This window comes from Rana temporaria, chromosome 13 (assembly GCF_905171775.1).
Source record: "Rana temporaria chromosome 13, aRanTem1.1, whole genome shotgun sequence".
Taxonomy (NCBI): domain Eukaryota; kingdom Metazoa; phylum Chordata; class Amphibia; order Anura; family Ranidae; genus Rana; species Rana temporaria.
The window spans coordinates 96,863,988-96,885,629 of NC_053501.1; the positions used below are offsets into that span (position 1 = coordinate 96,863,988).

A 21,642-nucleotide genomic window follows, 5' to 3' on the forward strand; every position below is an offset into this window, starting at 1 on the left:
TTTCTTTTGCTTTTATTCATGGGAGCTATTTATTCTACGCAAAATTCCTAAAACTTGTCCTGTTGGGGGTACTTGAGGAGTGAGATTGAAAAATAGCCCCACGTCATCGACACAGGCCAATAGGGGGATCATTGCAATCAGTGGCGGCTGGTGCTCCAAATATTTTGGGGGGCGCAAACAAACTGAAAAAAAAATTAAATGCAGCCACTGTGCCCATCAAGCGCAGCCACTGTGCCCCATCAAGCGCAGCCACTGTGCCCCATCAAGCGCTACCACTGTGCCCCATCAATTGCTACCACTGTGCCCCATCAATTGCTGCCACTGTGCCCCATCAATTGCTGCCACTGTGCCCCATCAATTGCTGCCACTGTGCCCCATCAATTGCTGCCACTGTGCCCCATCAATTGCTGCCACTGTGCCCCATCAATTGCTGCCACTGTGCCCCATCAATTTCGGCTACTGTGCCCCATCAAATGCTGCCCCAATGTGCATCCCTCTGCCTGGCACCTACCTGTCTCGGGCCACGAAGCTATCCTCCACTCTCCGAGTCCTCAATGTCTTCTCCTGTCCTCTTCCCGCCCTCTGCTATGATTAGACGCCTGATAGGCGTCTAATAACAGCGCCTATCGCTTTAGCCAATCAGGTGACAGTTAACCAGACCCGAGCACCTGATTGGCTGAGAGGTGGGTCAGTGTTTAGAAAAGCGATTTATTCGCTTCCCTAACACAACACAAAAGCCCTGTACACACGATCGGTCCATCCGGTGAAAACAGTCTGATGGACCGGTTTTCATCGGTTAACCGATGAAGCTGACTGATGGTCAGTCATGCCTACACACCATCGGTTAAAAAAACTATTGTGTCAGAACGCGGTGACGTAAAACACGACGACGTGCTGAAAAAAAAACGAAGTTCAATGCTTCCAAGCATGCGTCGACTTGATTCTCAGCATGCGTGGATTTTTAACCGATGGGCATGCCTACAAACGATCGTTTTTTTTCTATCAGTTAGATATCCATCGATTACATTTAAAACAAGATGGCCTTTTTTTAACCTATGGATAAATAACCGATGACCGATGAAAATGGTCCATCAGACCGTTCTCATCAGTTTAACCAATCGTGTGTACGCGGCCTAAGTAAACAGCGAACAAACAACATTGCGTGAATCTATTTATGGTGATAGAGGGGTGACAGGAGAAAGGGGGCGGCGCTCCTGCGCCTTTTATGGACGCACCACCACTGATTGCAATAAAGATATTGGTGTACAGTTTAAGGCTCCATTCCCATAGTCGCACCATTTCCGGTGCGACTTTGGAGCAATTTTGATCCAACTTTGACATTCTATGGATCAAAATTGCACCAAAGTAGTGCAGGCACCTTTTCAAAGACACACCCATTTAAATGGGTGCCATTCAAAGGAATGGAGTGCCACTTGTCATTCGACTTCAAAGTCCAAAGTCACATGACAAATCGCAAAAAATGTGAATGAAGCCCAAAAAAAAGTCTCTCCAATGTCTTTAGTTCCTGAAAATGTTATGTATAGCTCTGTCTGGCTAACTATTTTGAGGTTTAGGTTTACTTTTATGGTAAAGTTGGCACACTTTAATGGTATATGTGTTCAGTTGTGTGACCGCATACCAAAAATGATTGTTGTTTTTTGTTGCAGGTTGAGCAGCTTGGCATCTGCAAGTGACGGAGCATCAGAACGAAGGTCTCCTGGACACCAGCGCCAAACTACCGACTACAACGAGTCAACTGGTAACCATGTCTATGTCTGTCTGGCGTATTGGGATCTGAAACAGTTTTGAGGCTTCATTTTGTAAATTGGTGGTGTAGATTTGGTTGTTAGGCTACTCCTTGGGTTTTAGGTGTCTTGGTTTTTAGGCTACTCCTTGGGTTTCAGGTGTCTTGGTAGTTGGGCTACTCCTTGGGTTTTAGGTGTCTTGGTAGTTGGGCTATTTCTTGGGTTTTAGGTTTCTTGGTAGTTGGGCTACTCCTTGGGTTTTAGGTGTCTTGGTTGTTGGGCTACTCCTTGGGTTTTAGGTTTCTTGGTAGTTGGGCTTCTCCTTGGGTTTTAGGTGTCTTGGTTGTTGGGCTACTCCTTGGGTTTTAGGTGTCTTGGTTGTTAGGCTACTCCTTGGGTTTTAGGTGTCTTGGTTGTTGGGCTACTCCTTGGGTTTTAGGTTTCTTGGTAGTTGGGCTACTCCTTGGGTTTTAGGTTTCTTGGTAGTTGGGCTACTCCTTGGGTTTTAGGTGTCTTGGTTGTTAGGCTACTCCTTGGGTTTTAGGTGTCTTGGTTGTTGGGCTACTCCTTGGGTCTTAGATGTCTTGGTAGTTGGGCTACTCCTTGGGTTTTAGGTTTCTTGGTAGTTGGGCTACTCCTTGGGTTTTAGGTTTCTTGGTAGTTGGGCTACTCCTTGGGTTTTAGGTGTCTTGGTTGTTAGGCTACTCCTTGGGTTTTAGGTGTCTTGGTTGTTGGGCTACTCCTTGGGTCTTAGATGTCTTGGTAGTTGGGCTACTCCTTGGGTTTTAGGTGTCTTGGTAGTTGGGCTACTTCTTGGGTTTTAGGTGTCTTGGTTGTTAGGCTACTCCTTGGGTTTTAGGTGTCTACCAACCACTGGAGAACCTTAAATGAGAACTCAAAATCCAATAGAAATTTAATGGAACAAAGGGGCGGACATCCAGTATATTTCTACAGCTAAAAACAGAAATGTCCTACATAGAAACTTACCAGTCTTTGGATATGGTGGTGCATTGGTTTTATTTTTGGGATGCGTCAAATCGCATGTCAAATCGCTCCAATGTGAACCTAGGCTCCAATACAATATGACTTTTGTGTAGCAATTGTATATGCTATAGCTTTTTTTTTTTTGCTTTTTTTACCACAAAAGTGGAGTTGCCCTTTAACTTATTTACAACTATAAACTACAGAAAACCATGTAAGAAATTCAATTGGTAGCAGCTGGTACAATACCCTAACACATGGTATACACAAAATATTGTAAACAGTGCAGCGCTATGAAAATCACGATAGTGTTAAATTCAGATTGTGAACATGCTGTATGTGTGACACATTCATAAAAATTGACTAAGAGAAAACTGATATGGAAAATGATATAAACATATAAGTGCAAAAATAAAATAAAAAATCCCAATGAAGAGCCAGAGGATAAATTAAGCAGATTTTAATCCCAGTAGCTTTTCAAAGAGGGGGGGGGGGGGTATAACAAAATGAGATGAACCCCAATAACGAGTGGTCAGATGGCGCTCAATACACTCTACAAGATGTCCAACTTCTCTCAAGCCCCTTCCTGAACAACAGCCCCGTTATGTTTCCACAGATCAATGTGCAATCAGACTCAGTGTAGGAATGGTATCCTAAAGAAAAAGAGAAACCCTCTCCATAGTGTAAACCAGTAGAGTATGCAGTTTTAATAAGGTAAATGCACTTACAAGGCATCACATGTACAATCCAAATAGCCGTGGCTAATTTGCGCATGCACAGTTGCATGTGTTCCGGCTCCGCCCAGCGTGTTTTGTCATGCATGATTTCACTTATTTACTATGACATGCATGGCTTCCAACTGTCCCTGATTTAGAGGGACTGTCCCTGATTTGGAACAGTGCCTCTCTGTCCCTCTTCCCTCCCCATTTGTCCCTCATTTTGGTCTGATCTATATAGTTGTATATAAAATGCACCTTTTATCCATCAAAAAGTGTTTCCCAGTGCTAAACTTTTCATACAAATTCTAAATTGCTGCATTTTGTAAATGTCAAAAAATTGTATAAAGGAATAGTAGTGGCAAAAAAAAAGTACTCATGGGTTTAAGATATATATATATATATATATATATATATATATATATATATATATATATATATATATATATATATATATATATAATATAAATATATATATATATATAATATAAATATATATATATATATATATATATATATATATATATATATATAATTTAGGGCTGTTGCTGATTAAGATTTTCGTGTTGGTTTTAATATTTTTTTTTTTTATCGACTAATTTTGATTAATTATAACACGCATACATTTTTCGGATTAGCCACCATATATAGTCCCCACTGTAATATCCACAGACATCTCCCCCACTGTAATATCCACAGACATATCCCCGACTGTAATATCCACAGACATCTCCCCCACTGTAATATCCACAGACCTCTCCCCGACTGTAATATCCACAGACATCTCCCCCACTGTAATATCCACAGACATCTCCCCCACTGTAATATCCACAGACATCTCCCCACTGTAATATCCACAGACCTCTCCCCGACTGTAATATCCACAGACCTCTCCCCCACTGTAATATCCACAGACATCTCCCCACTGTAATATCCACAGACCTCTCCCCCACTGTAATATCCACAGACATCTCCCCCACTGTAATATCCACAGACATCTCCCCCACTGTAATATCCACAGACATCTCCCCCACTGTAATATCCACAGACATCTCCCCCACTGTAATATCCACAGACATCTCCCCCCACTGTAATATCCACAGACATCTCCCCCCACTGTAATATCCACAGACATCTCCCCCCACTGTAATATCCACAGACATCTCCCCCCACTGTAATATCCACAGACATCTCCCCCCACTGTAATATCCACAGACATCTCCCCCCACTGTAATATCCACAGACATCTCCCCCACTGTAATATCCACAGACATCTCCCCCACTGTAATATCCACAGACATCTCCCCCACTGTAATATCCACAGACATCTCCCCCACTGTAATATCCACAGACCTCTTCCCACTGTAATATGGTCCACATCTCCCCCACTGTATAGGAAGATTAGTGCTTGCTCAGTCTTACCAGAGAAGCCGGCCGAACACGAGCAGTTGAGGCCGGGTGATGACATCAGCGCGCCGCTCTAGGCTCACCTAGGCCGCCACAAGGTGGACCAAGATGACCGCCGCTCCGGGAGCTGGGCCGAAGCCGCGGCCTTTCCTATAGCCGAGGCAGCAGCAGAGCTCGGCGGATCACGTGGTGTGCTGATCTGCATATGGTGACTCATTCGGATCATGGATCATTTACGATCCGTTGCACCACTAGTACCAATCAAAAAAATGTTGATCGATCAAAAAAATTGAAGATTAATCGAGGAATTAATCTTTAATTTCCACAGCCCTAATATATATATATATATATATATATGTATGTTTAATTCTTCTTTAACCACTTGCCGACCAGCTGCTGTCATTATACTGCGGCAGGTTGGCTCTGTTGCGCGAATCGCCGTAGCTGTACATCGGTTCGTGCAATAGATGCAGTGGGCGCAAGCACGGCGCCAGAGCCGATGCGCGTGACTGGTGGGTGCGATGTCTGCTGGGCGCCCGCCCACGATCGCTCCACAGAGAGTCAGAACGGGGATCTGTCAATGTAAATAAACGGATCCCCGTTCTCTCAGGGGAGTAGAGAGAGATCTGCTGTTCCTAGTGATCAGGAACAGCGATCTCTCTATCTCCAGTCAGTCCCCTCCCCCCACAGTTAGAAACGCCTCCCAGGGAACACAGTTAACCCCTTGATCACCACTAGTGTCAACCCCTTCCCTGCCAGTGACATTTACACAGTAATCATTGAATTTCTATAGCACTGATTGCTGTATAAATGTCACTGGTCCCAAAAAAAGTGTCAAAAGGGTCCCGCTAAAATTCGCAGATCACTGCCATTACTAGTAAATAAAAGAAAAATGCCATAGATCTATCCCCTATTTATGTAGACACTATGGGGCAGATCCTCAAAGAAATTACGCCGGCGTATCACTTGATACGCCGCGTAATTTCAAATTACCCGCATCGTATCTTTAGTTTGAATCCTCAAACCAAGATACAATGGCATCTGGGTTAGATCCGACAGGCGTATGGCTTCGTACGCCTTCGGATCTTAGATGTAATACTTCGGCGTCCGCTGGGTGGAGTTTGCGTCGTTTTCCGCGTCGGGTATGCAAATTAGCGATTTACGACGATCCACGAACGTACGCGCGGCCGTCGCATTCTGTTACGTCGTCTCTAGTCGGCTTTTTCCGGCGTATAGTTAAAGCTGGTGTTTTGCGGCGTATAGTTAGAATTGCCATGTTAAGTATGGCCGTCGTTCCCGCTTTTAATTAGATTATTTTTTTTTGTTTGCGTAAGTCGTCCGTGAATCGGAATGTACGTAAGTCACGTGTAAGTTAAAAAAATTACGTCTTAGCGACATCATTAAGCGCAATGCAAGGCGGCGAAATTTCGGGTTGGCGCATGCGCAGTTCATTCGGCGCGGGGAAGCGCTTCATTTAAATGAAACACACCCACTAATCGCCGATTTGAAATACGCGCCGTTACGCCGCTTGAGATACACTACGCCGCCGTAACTTACGGCGCAAATTCTTTGGGGATTCAAACCGGCCTAAAGTAAGTTACAGCGGTGTAGCGTATCTCGCATACGCTGCGCCGATCTATTTGTATGTGGATCTGCCCCTATAAATATTGTGCAAACTAATCAATATACGTTTATTGCGTTTTTTTTTTATACCAAACATATGTAGAAGAATACATATCAGCCTAAACTCAGGAAAATTTTTTTTTTTTTTTTTATATATATATTTTTTGGGGATATTTATTATAGCAAAAAGTTAAAAATATTATTATTATTTTTGTTTTTCAAAATTGTCACAATTTTTGTTTATAGCGCAAAAAAAAAAAAAAACTGCAGAGGTGATCAAATACCACCAAAAGAAAGCTCTATATGTGGGGAAGCTGCACACAGGGGCGGAGGAGGGGCCGGACATGGCGTAGATTGCCGCGGAATGTGCGCAGAAGTGGGAGCAGATACCTGTATTATACAGGTATCTGCTCCCCCTCCACTCTGAAAGGTACCAAATGTGAGGAGGAGGAGGAACCGGAAAAGCACAATTTCCATTTGTGGGTGGAACTCCACTTTTAAGTGATTAAAGGGGGCATGGCAAGGGGTGTGTCCTGTACCTACATACTTTTGCTCTCTTGTTCCCATCTCAAAACATTGGGCAGTAGGGTCGAGTGAACATTGTCTACTCCTTTAGTAAATTAACCCCAATGCAGAATCCGTAAATGATGACTTCAGAGGTACACTGCACTCATATAGTTACAGGAGATCACAAACTGCTAAAGACAAACAATGCCTTGATTTGAAAAGTTTCACAGTGTCTCAGGATATTAAACTAGCTAATATGTTTCATGTGTTCTAGTTTATTCTAGTTTTCCTTGTTATTTTCCATGAAGCATGGGTGAGTTTCTCTTGTTTAGACTGCGGGTTGATCTAGAGAAAACTAGCCATGTGGGCCCATATTTAGTATGAGACTGGTCAGAGCAAGTTTCTAGTGCAGAATGTGCCAATGACAGCACATGCTCCAAAGTATGTATGCCAATATACGTTATACCCAGGGCTTTTTTTCAGTGGAAACGCGGGGGAACGCAGTTCCGGCAACTCCTGGACTGACTGTATGTAATGGCAAGGGGTGCAGGTGTGTGCTGTAGGGTGTTGATGCTCACTGCTGGGGATCTATGTTTGCAGGGGGTCTATTGTTGCCCTGGGAATTCTATTGTTGCTGGGGGGGGGGGGTCTTATGTTGCTGGGGGTTCAGTTGTTGCTGAAAGAGATCTACTGTTGGGAGAGGGGTCTAATGTTGATGGCAACCAGAAAGTCTATTAATGCTGGCTGTGCAGAGATCTGTTGATGCTGCCGGAAGAATATTGTTGCTGGGGGGAAATTTTGTGGTGGGTGGTCCATTGTTGTTAGGGGGATCTATTGTTGCTGGCTGCAAGGGATCTATTTTACTGCTTTTCTGGATATCATTACCAAATTCCATACAAATTACTTAGCACCACAAAATGATACTTAGGCAATAGGAGATTTTGGGGCCCCTGGGCAATAGGAGATTTTGGGGCCCCCGGGCAATAGGAGATTATGAGGCCCCCAGGCAATAGATTATGGGGCCACACAGTACTGTATACACACATACAATATACACACACAGACACACAATATACACACACAGTATACACACACACACACACACACACACACACACACACACACACTGAGAAGGTACTGGAGAGGCGGGGCAGCTATAATTTTTAGAGCAAAAGGATGTTTTTTTGGGGGATAAATAAATATTTATTGGATTCAAAAGACAAAAATGTACTCACAAGCATGAGTAGGAACAACTCCAGCCATAGGCGGTGTCATCTGATAATGTATGCCAATGTTGAAAGGCTAACATGTTTCGGGGGATGTGCCCCCTTCCTTCAGCTCAGAGAAAGGGGGGCACATCCCCCGTAACACGTTAGCCTTCCAACCTTAGCATATATGGTCAGACGACACCGCCTACAGCTGGTGTTGTGTTTGATACGCTTGTTCCTTTTCATACTTGTGAGTACGTTTTTATCTTTTGAATCCAATAAACGATGGTGGGGGTAATGCACTAGGTGCTTGCACCCTCCTTTGCGTTTTTACAGCGCAGATTAGGGCGAAGATCTAAATCCCATGGACACTAGAGGGTTAGGATGATATACAAGAGTCACATACATTGGTGATCCTTTTTAGTTATTTTGCCTTTTTATCAGGGTTGCCATGTTTCTAGCTTTATATATTTTATTGACTAAAGTTAAAAAGTATTTCTGATTATATGTGATACTTCATCCAGTCACTGAATCTGGTTAATAAGCATTGCTAGCTTGATAAATAATTTGAGGTCCTGTTAGTGATGTGTGGCCAGTGACTAACGAGGAGGATGTAGAATTGAACAATGGCGCCCCCATGTGATCATTAGGAGATATGTGCACTATGCTTATATATTTTTTTTTCCTTTTTTTATTTTTTCTTAGGTTTGGTTCAACGCTGTGTTGTTGTACAGAGGGACCAAAATGGCTTTGGCTTTACCGTCAGTGGGGACCGGATTGTCCTTGTCCAGTCTGTGCGCCCAGGTGAGTGATACAGCTGGTATGAGTAACCTATGCATTGTAAAGAAGCTGGTCTACATAAAATGTACTTACCCCGCCCCCAAGGACTGATTCGGTCCGTGTGATCGCCAGTACTTGCGTTTTACACGCTCATGCATATGGACAAAATTTTGCAATTGTGGAAATGTCCATATTTGTGCAAAGAAACTGAAAAAAACTTGATAAAGAAAGACATTATAGCATTATTACTGTTGTTGCAATGTACAAGGAGTTTTCAAAAAGTTTGCACTTTTATATATATATATATATATATATATATACACACAGCCCTCAAAATTTCCACTCGCCTACTAGCATTTGGCGAGTGGATTTAAGCTGGGGGCGAGTGATGACAGGGCTGCATGACCAATCTCCCTCCAATCTGTGCCTACACTTAGAGTCCCGATGAGATTGGCGGCCGAAGAGGAAAGGTGCATGCTCGGGAAAAGTAGTCTGTTGAGCCGCGCACAGGCAGAGCAGTACACAGGTGCTCTACTTACAATCCTTATTAAGCCATGGGACCCAACAGTATGACCTCTCTGAGCCTGCCCCCCTCCCCCGGGCCCCGACCAATGTAGCTGGAGAGCAGAAAGTAATGAGTGAGGTGGAGGATTGCCAAAATTACCACTCCGGTGCAGCGCTCACTGAAAGTTGCCCTGACATGAGAGCGGCAGCCTTCTAGTTTGTGCAGTTTTCTTCTCCTTGTGCTCTATGTAAGTTTAGCCTGAGCACTGTGAACAGACTGGTCTCAATGTGTGCTGTGCGCTGTCATTGTGCGCTGTGCTATGGTGTCAATGGCTGTGCAGTTGTGTGGATCTCGGCGCTGCAGCTCCTCTCCTCACTGCCAGCCTGAATAAAAGGGGGAAGTGGGGACATGCAAGCGTGGAGCCGCACACACAGGCTCCTGATGATGAGATGAATGGGAGAGAGAGGATGGATGGGAGTTGCAGAGGAGACAGCAAGAGAATGGGGAAGAGACCCAGTTCTAGTGCCCTGTCCCTCTGGTCTGCCCCCAGTGCCCTGTCCCTCTGGTCTGCCCCCAGTGCCCTGTCCCTCCGGTCTGCCCCCAGTGCCCTGTCCCTCTAGTCTGCCCCCAGTGCCCTGTCCCTCTGGTCTGCCCCCAGTGCCCTGTCCCTCTGGTCTGCCCCCAGTGCCCTGTCCCTCTGGTCTGCCCCCAGTGCCCTGTCCCTCCGGTCTGCCCCCAGTGCCCTGTCCCTCTAGTCTGCCCCCAGTGCCCTGTCCCTCTGGTCTGCCCCCAGTGCCCTGTCCCATTTTGTTAAAGTTGTTGTTGGTAATATTTAATTTTGTAACTTGATTCTGCATAAAACATTGTCATTCCATGAGATAATCTACGAGGGCGTGTTTACGGGTGCAATTAGGCGCAGGGCAGTGTATGAATTAGGTGGGGCAACTGGTGGCAAATAACTCTTGAGGCCTGGCTAGTAGCTCAGGACTTGAAATTTTGAGCCCTGTGTGTGTGTGTGTATATATATATACTCTCACCGGCCACTTTATTAGGTACGCCGGTGTCAATTTCTTGGTAACACAAATTGCTAAACAAAAATTGGACAATAGAAGATTGGAAACCCGTTGCCTGGTCTGATGAGTCTCTATTTCAGCTGCGACATTCAGATGGTCGGGTCAGAATTTGGCGTAAACAACAACATGAAATCATGGATCCATCCTGCCTTGTATCAACGGTTCAGTCTGGGGGTTTATTGGTGTGGGGGGATATTTTCTTGGCACACTTTGGGCCCCTTAGTTCCAGTTGAGCATCGTTTAACTGCTTGCGACCAGTGCACGACTCTATACGTCGACAGCATGGCATGGACAGGCAGAAGGCCGTTTATATATAAATATATATATATATATGTCCCCATTAAGCTGGCATTGTGGGCGCGCGCCCGCCTGCCGGGAGCTCCCTGACTCCGACCGCGGGTCCCGTGGACTCGATGTTCGTGGGCATACCCTCAATCGTGTCACGGTGAGGAAGAAGGGGGAAATACTTATGTTTCCCCAGTCTTCCTAGTGACAGGACAGTGATCACAGCTCCCTGTAATGGGAAGCTGTGATCACTTTTGTGTCACACACAGCCCATCCCCCCTACAGTTAGAAGAACACCCCGGGGCACACTTAACCCCTTCAGTGCAACCTAGTGGTTAACCCCTTCACTTACCAGTGTCATTTTCACAGTAAGCAGTGCATTTTTATACCAATGGTCCCAAAAAATGGTCAAAAATGTCCGATGTGTCCGCCATAATGTCGCTGTCACAATAAAAATCGCTGATCGCCGCCATTATTAGTAAAAAAAAAAAATCTTAATAAAAATGCCATAAAACTATCCCCTATTTTGTAGACGCTATAACTTTTGCGCAAAACGATCAATATACGCTTTTTTGTTTTTATGTATCGGCCTAAACTGAAAAAAAAAAAAACGTTTTAAAAAAAAAAAAAAATTGGGGATATTTATTATAGCAAAAAGTACAAGAAATTCGTTATTTTTTCGAAATTGTCGCTCTATTTTTGTTTATAGCGCAAAAAATAAAAACCGCATAGGTGACCAAATACCACCAAAAGAAAGCTCTACTTGTGGGTCAAAAAGCACGTCAATTTTTTTTGGGAGCCACGTCGCATGACCGCGCAATTGTCAGTTAAAGCGACGCAAAAAGTGCTCCGGTCTTTGGCCAGCCAAATGGTCCGGGGCTTAAGTGGTTAATGACCACTGCTGGCGGCTATAGCCTCCGGTGGTGATCACTGTATTCTGATGGGGGAAACCTCTCGCAATGGCGCAACAAGTCGGATCACAGTCGGTGGACTGATTTTTCTTTCCTTCAGCCCATGGATGAAGGAAAGTAAATTGCACAATCTATGGGCAGCCCAAGTGGCGGTGCCACATTCCTAAGAGTGATGAAAATAGACTTTATTATAATTTATGGATGATAAATCTTCATACACGGCGCCAGTTTCCATAAGCAGGACACACTATATGGTCATGCATGGATGTCTTGAGTTGTGATGTTTTATGATCTGGTATACTGTTTATGTTCTTGTTGGAACATGTAGGACATCTTTTTACGTAAGGGAACTCAGGACAATACTGGCTTTCATTGCTGGAAAAGAGAAGCTGTGTAGGTGATTGTGTAATGGGATCATTTGACGCTGAACAGCGATGACCGTGGCATTAAATTCACGTGGGCTGTGATTATGAGAATACCCAAACCTGCAACAAGACCCTTTTACAAGACTTTTTTTTTTCCTGGAGAACATCTGAAACGGGGACACCGGCAGAAGTAAAAGACTGACAGGGGATCTAGTCTTTCCCTGTTCTACTAACTAAAGGAAAAAAAATAAAAGGTTCTTATTTGTGTGCAGGGCCACCATCTGGAATTATGGGGCCCCTTACACAGCTTGGGCAGAGAACCCGGGGGGGCGCGCCTGAAATTGAGAAGCGGGGGGCTGCCACAAATTGAGAAGCGGGGGGGGCCCTTTACCAAAAAAAAAAAAGAATATATATATATATATATATATATATATATATATATATATATATATATATATATATATATATATATATATATAATATTTTTTTTTTTTTTTTTTTTAAATAAATTACAAAACAAGGGGGGTTGCCATCCGGCACCTCTGGGTCCTTTAATAAAAAGAAAAAAAAGAAACCTCTGTGCCCTTTAATAAAAAAGAAATAAAAAAAATATATATATAAAATAAACATTTATAAAAAAATAAATTCAAAAAAGGGGGTTTGCCACATGGGGACCTCTTAGCCCTTTAATAATAAAAAAAAAAAAAATATATATATATATATATATATATATATATATATATAGAAATAAAATATAAAAAATTATATATATATTTTTTATAAAAAAAAGGTGGGTTGCCATCCGGGGCCCTGGGGACCTCTGGGCCCTAAAATAATTATATATATATATATATATATATATATATATATATATATATATAAATAAAAAGATATATATATAAAAAAAAGGGAGGTTGTCATCCGGGGCCCTGGGGACCTCTAAAAAAATTAATTGGCCCTTTAATAAAAAAAAAAAAATATTTAACATTTTTTTTAAGGGGGTTGCCATCTGGGGCCCTGGGGACCTCCTGGCCCCTTACAGGTGTACTGCCTGCACCCCCCTGATGGCGGCCCTGTTTGTGTGTTGCTGTTGGAGGTGAAATCACGTACCTCTGCAAGGCAGTAGGAACCCAACAGGAGTACTGATAAGGGTGGGGATGAAGGGAGAATGGGACTTTGATTTTTTGTAAAAAAAAAATAGAGCGACAACTTTGAAATAAATTCAATATTTTTTACTTTTTGCTTTAAAAAATACCCCCAAAAAATATATATATAAAAAAAACATATTTTTTCCTCAGTTTAGGCCGATACGTATTCTTTGCGATTTTTTGTTTACCAAAAATATGTAAATGAGGTTTGCACAAAAGTTATAGCGTCTACAAAATAGGGGATAGTTTTATGGCATTTTTATTAGAATATATATTTATTTTTTTACTAGTAATGGCGGCGATCAGCGATTTTTTTTTTTTTATCATGGCTGCGACATCGGACACTTTTGACACATTTTTGGGACCATTGTTCCTTTTTACAGCGATCGGTGCTATAAAAATGCACTGATTACTGTGAAAAGGACACTGGCAGTGAAGGGGTTAACCACTAGGTGGCGCTGTAGGGGTTAAGTGCGCCTTAGTGAGTGTTTCTTACTGTAGGGGGGATGGGCTGTGTGTGACATGACACCGATCTCCGCTCTGATTACAGGGAGCGGAGATCAGCGTCACTCTCACTAGGCAGAGTGGAGAGATGCTTGTTTACAGTAGCATCTCCCCGCTCTATCCCTCCGAGAGACGATCGCGGGTATCCCCGCGGAGATCGAGTCCGCAGGACCCGTGGTCGGGTTTCACGGAGCTCGCGGCGCACGTGCACAATGGCACTTCCTTAAAGGGGATGTATATATATGTCCTTCTGCCCAGGAGTGCCATAGTGTCGACGTTTATGTGCGTGCGACAGTCGGGACGCTGTTAACACAATTGGGCGTGGTGCAATAGATAGCATTAATGGTAGACCAGTACATACGATCAGGGCAGGACTTAGGGTGGTGGGGGGCAGGACTTAGGGTGGTGGGGGCCCCTGGGCTTGAGTGTTGATTGAGGGGCCCCCTGGAGCCAAGAAGCGCGGGGGGGGGGGGGCGAAGTTGTTGAGCGGGGGGGGGGGGGGTTCCGCCGGGATCGAAGCTGTTCAAAGTTGTTGAGCTGGGGGGGACGCCTATTGTAGTTGTTGAGCGGGGGGGGGAGGGAGGGGTCTTCTTACCTCTTCATCAGCAGCAGCATGGCTCCTCCTCCTCCCAGGGCCCCCTATTGGTCAAGCCCAATGGTAAGTCCGGCCCTGCGTACGATACAGAATTGTGAAAAACATGGTTAGTAGATCACATGGTAAATAAGAATAACATGATAGACATTATTGCACATGATAGATAATGAACCAGCAACATACCCAATAGATAGAAAAACGTGATAAATAGTAAAATGAATTGATTGATTCAGACAAGTAAAACCCATGGTAAACACATGGTTGCTGTGGCGTAGTATCAAATAGAAATGCTTGACGCATTTAGATGTACATGTATAGTGCAGGGGTCTCCAAACTGTGGCCCATGGCCATATCTGGCCCACTGCAAGCCCTCTGATGTAAGGGGGGAGTTAGATGGGGACTCCGAAGTAACGTTAGAACCTAATGGGGACACCAATGGGGGGGATCTGATATAAGAGGGAAATTCAATATTCCCCACGCACACGTTCAAGAAAATGGCTGTTCAGTAATGCTGGGTAATGTGATGACCACAGACTTGAAACCGTAGACCGGGGCAAGGCAACCTCGACCCTCCAGCTGTGGTGGAACTACAAATCCTATCATGCCTCTGCCTCTAGGAGTAATGCCTGTGATTGTCAGGGTCTTGCAATGTCTCATGGGACTTGTAGTTTCAAAACAGCTGGAGGGTCACGGTTGCCTACCCCTGCCATAGATGATTAGCGTGAAGAAATGTCATCAGCACACCAAGAATTCCTCGAAAAGGTCCAAAGCTTTATTTTCGTGGTCACATGGTAAACACACAGCAAGCCGTATGTTTACCATGTGACCATGAAAATAAAGCTTTGGACCCTTTTCGAGGAATTCTTGGTGTGCTGATGACATTTCTTCACTCTGATGTAAGGGGGGACTCTTGTGGGGACTCCAACAGGGGCTCTGATGGAAGAAGAACTCGGATGGGGACCCCAATGTAGGTGGGACTTTGATATAGAAACTCTGATGTGAGGGGGGACGCGGATTGCGACTCCAAAGTAAGGGGAGACTCAATTGAGATTCCAAAGGGGTCTCCTATGTAAGTAGAGACTCTGGTGGGGACCTGGATGTAAGGTGGGACTCTGATGTAAGAGGGCACTCCGATGGGGACTTTAATGTAAGGGGGGACTCTGATGGGGTCCCAGATGTAAGGAGGGACTCTGATGGGGAATCCAAAGTAAGGGGAGACCTGATGGAGATTCCATTGGGGACTCCTATGTAAGGAGAGACTCTGATGGGGACCCGGGGTGTAAGGGGGGACTCTGGTGGGAAATCTGATGTAATAGGGGCCTCCGATGGGGACTTCAATGTAAAGGGGGACTCTGATGGGGTCCCAGATGTAAAGAGGGACTCTAATGGGGACTCCAAAGTAAGGGGAGACCCTGATGGGGACTTCAGTGGAGGCTCTGATGTAAGAGGGGACTCCGGTGGGGATTCCAATATAATGGAGGACTTTGATGGGGACTCCAAACTAAGAGGGGCATTTGATGGGGAATCTGGTGTAAGGGGGACTTTGATGGGGACCTGGATTTAAGGAGAGACTATGATGGGGACTCCAAAGTAGCGGGAGACCCTAATAGGTACTCCAATGGGGTCCCAAGTAATACTCTGTTTATTCATTTACATTTCTTTTGTTCATTTATGAAACAGATTTTTATTTTTTTTGGCCCATGAATCTTACTGAAAAGTTTGGAGACCCCTGATATAGAGCATTGGTTGGGCTTAGAGCTTGATGTTTATCAGGAGTTCTGCCAACTTACTTGTGCCGGGTCAGTGACTCTGAAAACATGGAAGTTACAGACAGCCTGAAAACTTGCACTTTCTGAAGGTGTTCAGCTCTCTCAAAGCCTCGTATTTCTTTTATGCCAGAATTTCAGAAATCTAGACAATCAAAAACCTAACAGATATTGTCCTTTTCTGTTTTCACATGCAGGAGGCGCTGCGATGCGGGCAGGTGTACAGGAAGGTGACCGCATTGTGAAGGTAAGGGTTGTTGATTTACAAGGGGCTGGGCAGACCTTGCCCTTTCTTTGCACAGGCTGGGACCCAGTATTGGCAGAATAGGGAGTTAGTTTGAATAATCAATACACACTAAAAGGGGAGGAACCTGGGCACTCTATGGAGATCTTAACAAGAAGCTTTGGGCACCGCCCCAGGTTTCCAGTCCTGCTATCATTACTATGAGGGTGCTGACAAGGAAGGAGCCCATCCAGGCTCTGAATACTTAATAAAAAAAGCAAAGTCCAAACGCCACACACCAAACAAGCCTGGGTCCAACCGAGCCACCCCAACATGTTTCGTCCCACCCACAGGGCTAATTTATGGAGGAGGTGGGATTTAAAACTAGGACCCCAGCACTCAATGCTGGGATGCTGATTTTTACAACACCGCTTCTTGATACCTTATTAGAGACCCACCACCAGTACACATGGTTCTCCCCATTACTTACACCCATTTGATAAAAGTAAAAAACCTTCTACTTCAGTGTATGGGGGAGCATGTGTTCTGTCACATGGGGTCAGAGAGAGACTTGGCCATTACACTTGGCTTCTTCTTCTTCTTCTCGCTCCTGGTGTCCAAACGGATCTGCGGGGAAGCAAAATGAAGATAACTGTGTGCAACTGGTGGGGCATCATAAAGAGAACCTATTGCTTTATACAGTAGGGCAAGAGCACAAGTGCACTTTAAACTTCATTTTTACTTTTTACAATAGTAAAACATGCACACGTAGCCATCATATTAATATAGACGCAATCATTCCCTACCATGGTGGTAAAAGAACAATGGCTGGAAACACAATACATAATATATTTTAAAGACATGTAAATTTAGTTACCGTATTTAACTAATTGGGGGATCACCCAGACCTCAGAAAGATGCTCTGTGGAATTAATTCCCTAAAGAATAGAAAAAAAAGTCAGCTAATTTAGCAATTTTTGGCACTTTTTTCTCCACAGGTAAATGGCACTTTGGTCGCCAACAGCTCTCATATCGAAGTGGTCAAACTCATTAAGTGTAAGTATTATTCAAAATAATGCTTAAACAATTATATAATATTTAATGTTTTTTAATCTGTCACTTATAATTGTAAAGCGCCGCACAGACTCTTGGCACTATATAAATCCTGTATAATAGTTATAATGGGGATAAAGTTACATCAGTGTTGCCTGATACTCTGGAGAAATTGCCCTTACTTCTTAAATAATGCTGCCATTGCTTAATAATCAGGAATAGGATATCAATTTTTTTTTTTTTTTTTTTTATTTGCATCACTGGTGCTTTTGTTAGACTGCAACCAACCATCAGCTGTATTGTGTCCAAGCTCAACTGATGATATCGGAGCCTAATAACTGCTAAATTCTGCTTTTATAAATTAAGTAATATTTTGTTATATGACCGTTATTACATTCATCATCTCATAAAGTTTCTACCCTAGATTTAGCTATACTCCACATTTCATATAGATTATCCATGTATTTGATCTAAAACCCAATCCATGCATAGAAGCTACATTATACTCAAACTCAAATGACAATATTAAAGATTAACTTTCCCTGGTCTTTAGCACAGTCCCGTTGCACAGACAGCAATAAAAACATTTTCAGAATTTCTCAGCCTTCCCCACTCCATTACAAAAAACTTTCCCACGCTGCTAAATGTGTTTTTTTTGTCGTGTCCCCAATGAAGAAATTTCCCATCATGTCTTGCCCTGACAGGTGGTTGGAAATTTTGAATCTGAAATCAAAGCAGCACACTAAAATATTTTGAGTTCAAAATAAGGTTTTAGTCCAAACATTGATTATAAGAGTCAACGCGTTTCAAAGGCCACACCAGGGCCGAAAGCTGCGGACGGCCCCCCAAATTACTAGAGTCCCCGCTTGGTGAGAAGTAATTTTCGGCCCCCCACCCTGCTTCTCAATTTGCTGGCTGCATGGGAGAAGAGGCAAGAAGCCAGCCCCCCCCCCCCCGCTTCTCAACTGTAATGTGAGATGTCAATTTCGGCAGCCCCCCCCCCCGCTTCTCAACTTTAATGTCACATGTAATTTTGCTTAGGGCCCCAAGGAGGTCAGGATCGGCACTGGGCCACACATTGGCCCCCATTATTTATCAGGGTTACAACAGAACTAAAAATCATAATAAAAATATTAATTTGGCACATGTAAATAAATGTCACGTTTATGTATGTGTGTGTATATGTGTGTGTATGTATATATATATATATATATATATATATATATATATATATATATATATATATATTAGTGCTGTCAGTTAAACGCGTTATTAACGGCGTCAACACAAACCCATTTTAACGCCGTCAATTTTTTTATCGCGCGATTAAGGAGGTTCACCCTTTAAAACATTTTTTTTTTTGTCAGCACGTACCTCTTAATCCCGATTTTCACCTGACGGCGATCCCGCGGGAGTGGGCGTTCCCAAGCACTGCCTGTGATTGACAGGCTTCCGAACGGCGCATACTGCGCGTCACAGGTTGCCGGAAAAACCCGAACGTCGGTGCGGCTCTATACGGCGCATGCGCACCGACGTTCGGGTTCTGTCGGCAACCTGTGACGCGCAGTATGCGCCGTTCGGAAGCCTGTCAATCACAGGCAGTGCTTGGGAACGCCCACTCCCGCGGGATCGCCGTCAGGTGAAAATCGGGATTAAGAGGTACGTGCTGACAAAAAAAAAAAAAACTAATTGTGATTAATCGTGAGTTAACTATGACATTAATGCGATTAATCGCGATTAGAAATTTTAATCGCTTGACAGCACTAATATATATATATATATATATATATATATATATATATATATACATATACACACACACACACACACACACATTATATATACACAGAGTTGGAAGTAACCCCCTAACAGGGACAGAGATAGCAATACAAAACTGAACAAGGTGCGTACCCTTCCCCAAAAATGTCATCCAAATTTTTTTACAAGGTTTTGGCTGGATCTTGACTCAAAGCGGAACTAAACCCATTGAGTTTACGGTTTCCAAAAACCATTACATTGAAGGCATGCCTTGAATTATTGTCAGAGTTGCTTGTGCTCTCATCTTAATCATCAAACCATCAAATGGATGGTATTATAACTGATCACATGGGCAGCACCATGTCAGCTGCAGCTCAAGCAGATGCTTAGATGGCTTCCTTGGCTCTAAAGGAGAGAAAGGTTTAGTTCCACTTTAATTCAGAACTCAGCCAGACCAGGAAATAGGGGTTCTTTATCAATGTTTGAAAAGCTGGATAGCCAGGCATCCTTTTGTAGCTCACAGATGGCATTAGGCTCCAGGCACAATGGGTGTTAAGCCCCGGTGGATGAGGTTTTGGCCTTCAAGTGTAGGAGGAGCCACAGGTGCGTCGTACAGCCCCACTCTTGCCATCCTATTAAAGTCTATGAGGGTCATGATTAGGGGTCAGTCTCAGAGACCAGTAGCTATAGCAGTAGAGAGGCACCCTCCGACCCGCTGGATAAGTACAGAAGCAGATCACCCTGGTAGTGACACGGACTCACCAGGTGTGGAGTCTAAATACTAACCAGTGTTCACCAGAGCTCCTGATGGTGGAAATGGGTTTTGCTGCATGTTAGTACCAGGTGGCGGACTTCAGGATCGCCCCATCAGAAGGTGAGCAGGCCAGGGTCCAGTAGCAGATATAGCAGGTAGGGGTCAAGCAGAAGAGCAGTAAGTAAACAAGCCAAAAGTCGATAACAAGTAGTTACAGGTTGGGATCAAGCAGAAGCTTAGTTGAAGAATAAGCCAAAGGTTGATCATGAGTGGTAGCAAAGATACGGATGGCAGCAGAAGTAACGAGCGAGATATTGGCAGGAAAGAGCACAATAATCTGGCAAACAGGAAGTGCAGAGACATGACTTACATTGGGATTTTTTTTTTCATTGTGTGTACCCCACTTTAAAGAGTTCCACCCACAAAATTAACTTTACATTAATCAACTGAAAAAGCATAAAAAAAAAAACATTAGAATTATTTTTTTACATACTTGTTCAGGGCTGTAGCTATGGGATCTCTTGTAATCGGCCCCCTTACCTCTCCATGGCGCCTGACGTCCCTTCCCTCGGCGCCTGTGTTCGCTAGTGCACCTGGGAGATGTGTTTCATAATTTCCCAGGAGTCACAGGGCAGCGCTGAGGACTAGAATCCCGGTATTTGTTCGACTTATCATGGTTGCCATCACAAAGGGGCGGGCACTTCCGCCGCCGCCGCCCATTGTGATGGCAACGTCGGAAGTGTACGGCACATGTGCGAGAAGGGGCAGTGCATGCTGGTCGCTCGGCTGCACCCAAACCCGGAGGATAGTGCTTGTGGGCTTCACATGCCCACAAGCAAAATGGAACATGTCAGGGATAGAAGAATATAATATATCCGATGATCGGAAATCATCAATTGAGCAGCGATTGATCCACATTACGTGAGTGTTTTAAATAATAGTGTTTTAAAAACCATATTTATCCCAAAAAAAAAAAGAATATGGCCCGGATTCACAAAGCACTTACGCCGACGTATCTCGAGATACGCCGCGTAAGTGTAACTATGCGCCGTCGTATTTGTGCGCCGTGCCCACAATCTGAGATACGCCTAAAAATAGGCTTCCTACGACCGACGTAACTTGCCTACGCCGTCGTATCGTGGGCGCATAGTTACGCCAGGCGCATTTGCCGCTCCCATATGCAAATGAGGGAGATACGCCGTTTCACAAACGTAGTTGCGCCCGGCGCATCATATACGCGGTTTGCCTAAGTCGTACGTCCGGCGTAAGGTTATTCCCCATATAGGAGGCGCAACTCATGCAAAGGTATGGACCAGGGAACACAAGCCGTCGTATCTTTTGTCGTTTACGTTGTATGTGAATATGACTAGGCGTAGGTTACGTTTACGACGTAGGCAGTGATTCGACGTATCTTAGGCAGTTGTTTTGATGTGATTCTGAGCATGCGCACTGGGATGCGACCACGGGACCGGGCATGCGCCGTTCGTTTTAAGTACTTCTATGACGCTTGGCCCATCATTTGCATGGGGTCACGCCTCATTAGCATGGCTCACGCCCACTTCCACCTACGCCGGCTTACGCCGAGGGAACCCAGCGCAGTTTGGGAGGCAAGTGCTTTGTGAATTTGGTGCTTGCCTCTCTGCGCTACCTCTGTGTAGCGTATATTGGATACGCTACACCCGCCTAAATATGCGCCGATGTCTGTGAATCCGGGCCTATGTATTTAGGAGTACTC

At 44.2% G+C, this 21,642-nt stretch overlaps 1 protein-coding gene across 5 annotated transcripts in view; it reads left to right on the forward strand.

The window, feature by feature from the left end:
* ARHGEF11 (Rho guanine nucleotide exchange factor 11) overlaps positions 1-21,642 on the forward strand; it is a 302,232-nt gene that overhangs the window by 129,594 nt on the left and 150,996 nt on the right. For all 5 annotated transcript variants that reach the window (XM_040332151.1, XM_040332146.1, XM_040332148.1 and 2 more), the window contains 4 exons: positions 1,668-1,759; positions 8,893-8,991; positions 16,317-16,366; positions 17,341-17,398. In XM_040332151.1, coding sequence (XP_040188085.1) covers positions 1,668-1,759; positions 8,893-8,991; positions 16,317-16,366; positions 17,341-17,398 — 299 coding nt within the window. The remainder of the gene's footprint in view (positions 1-1,667; positions 1,760-8,892; positions 8,992-16,316; positions 16,367-17,340; positions 17,399-21,642) is intronic.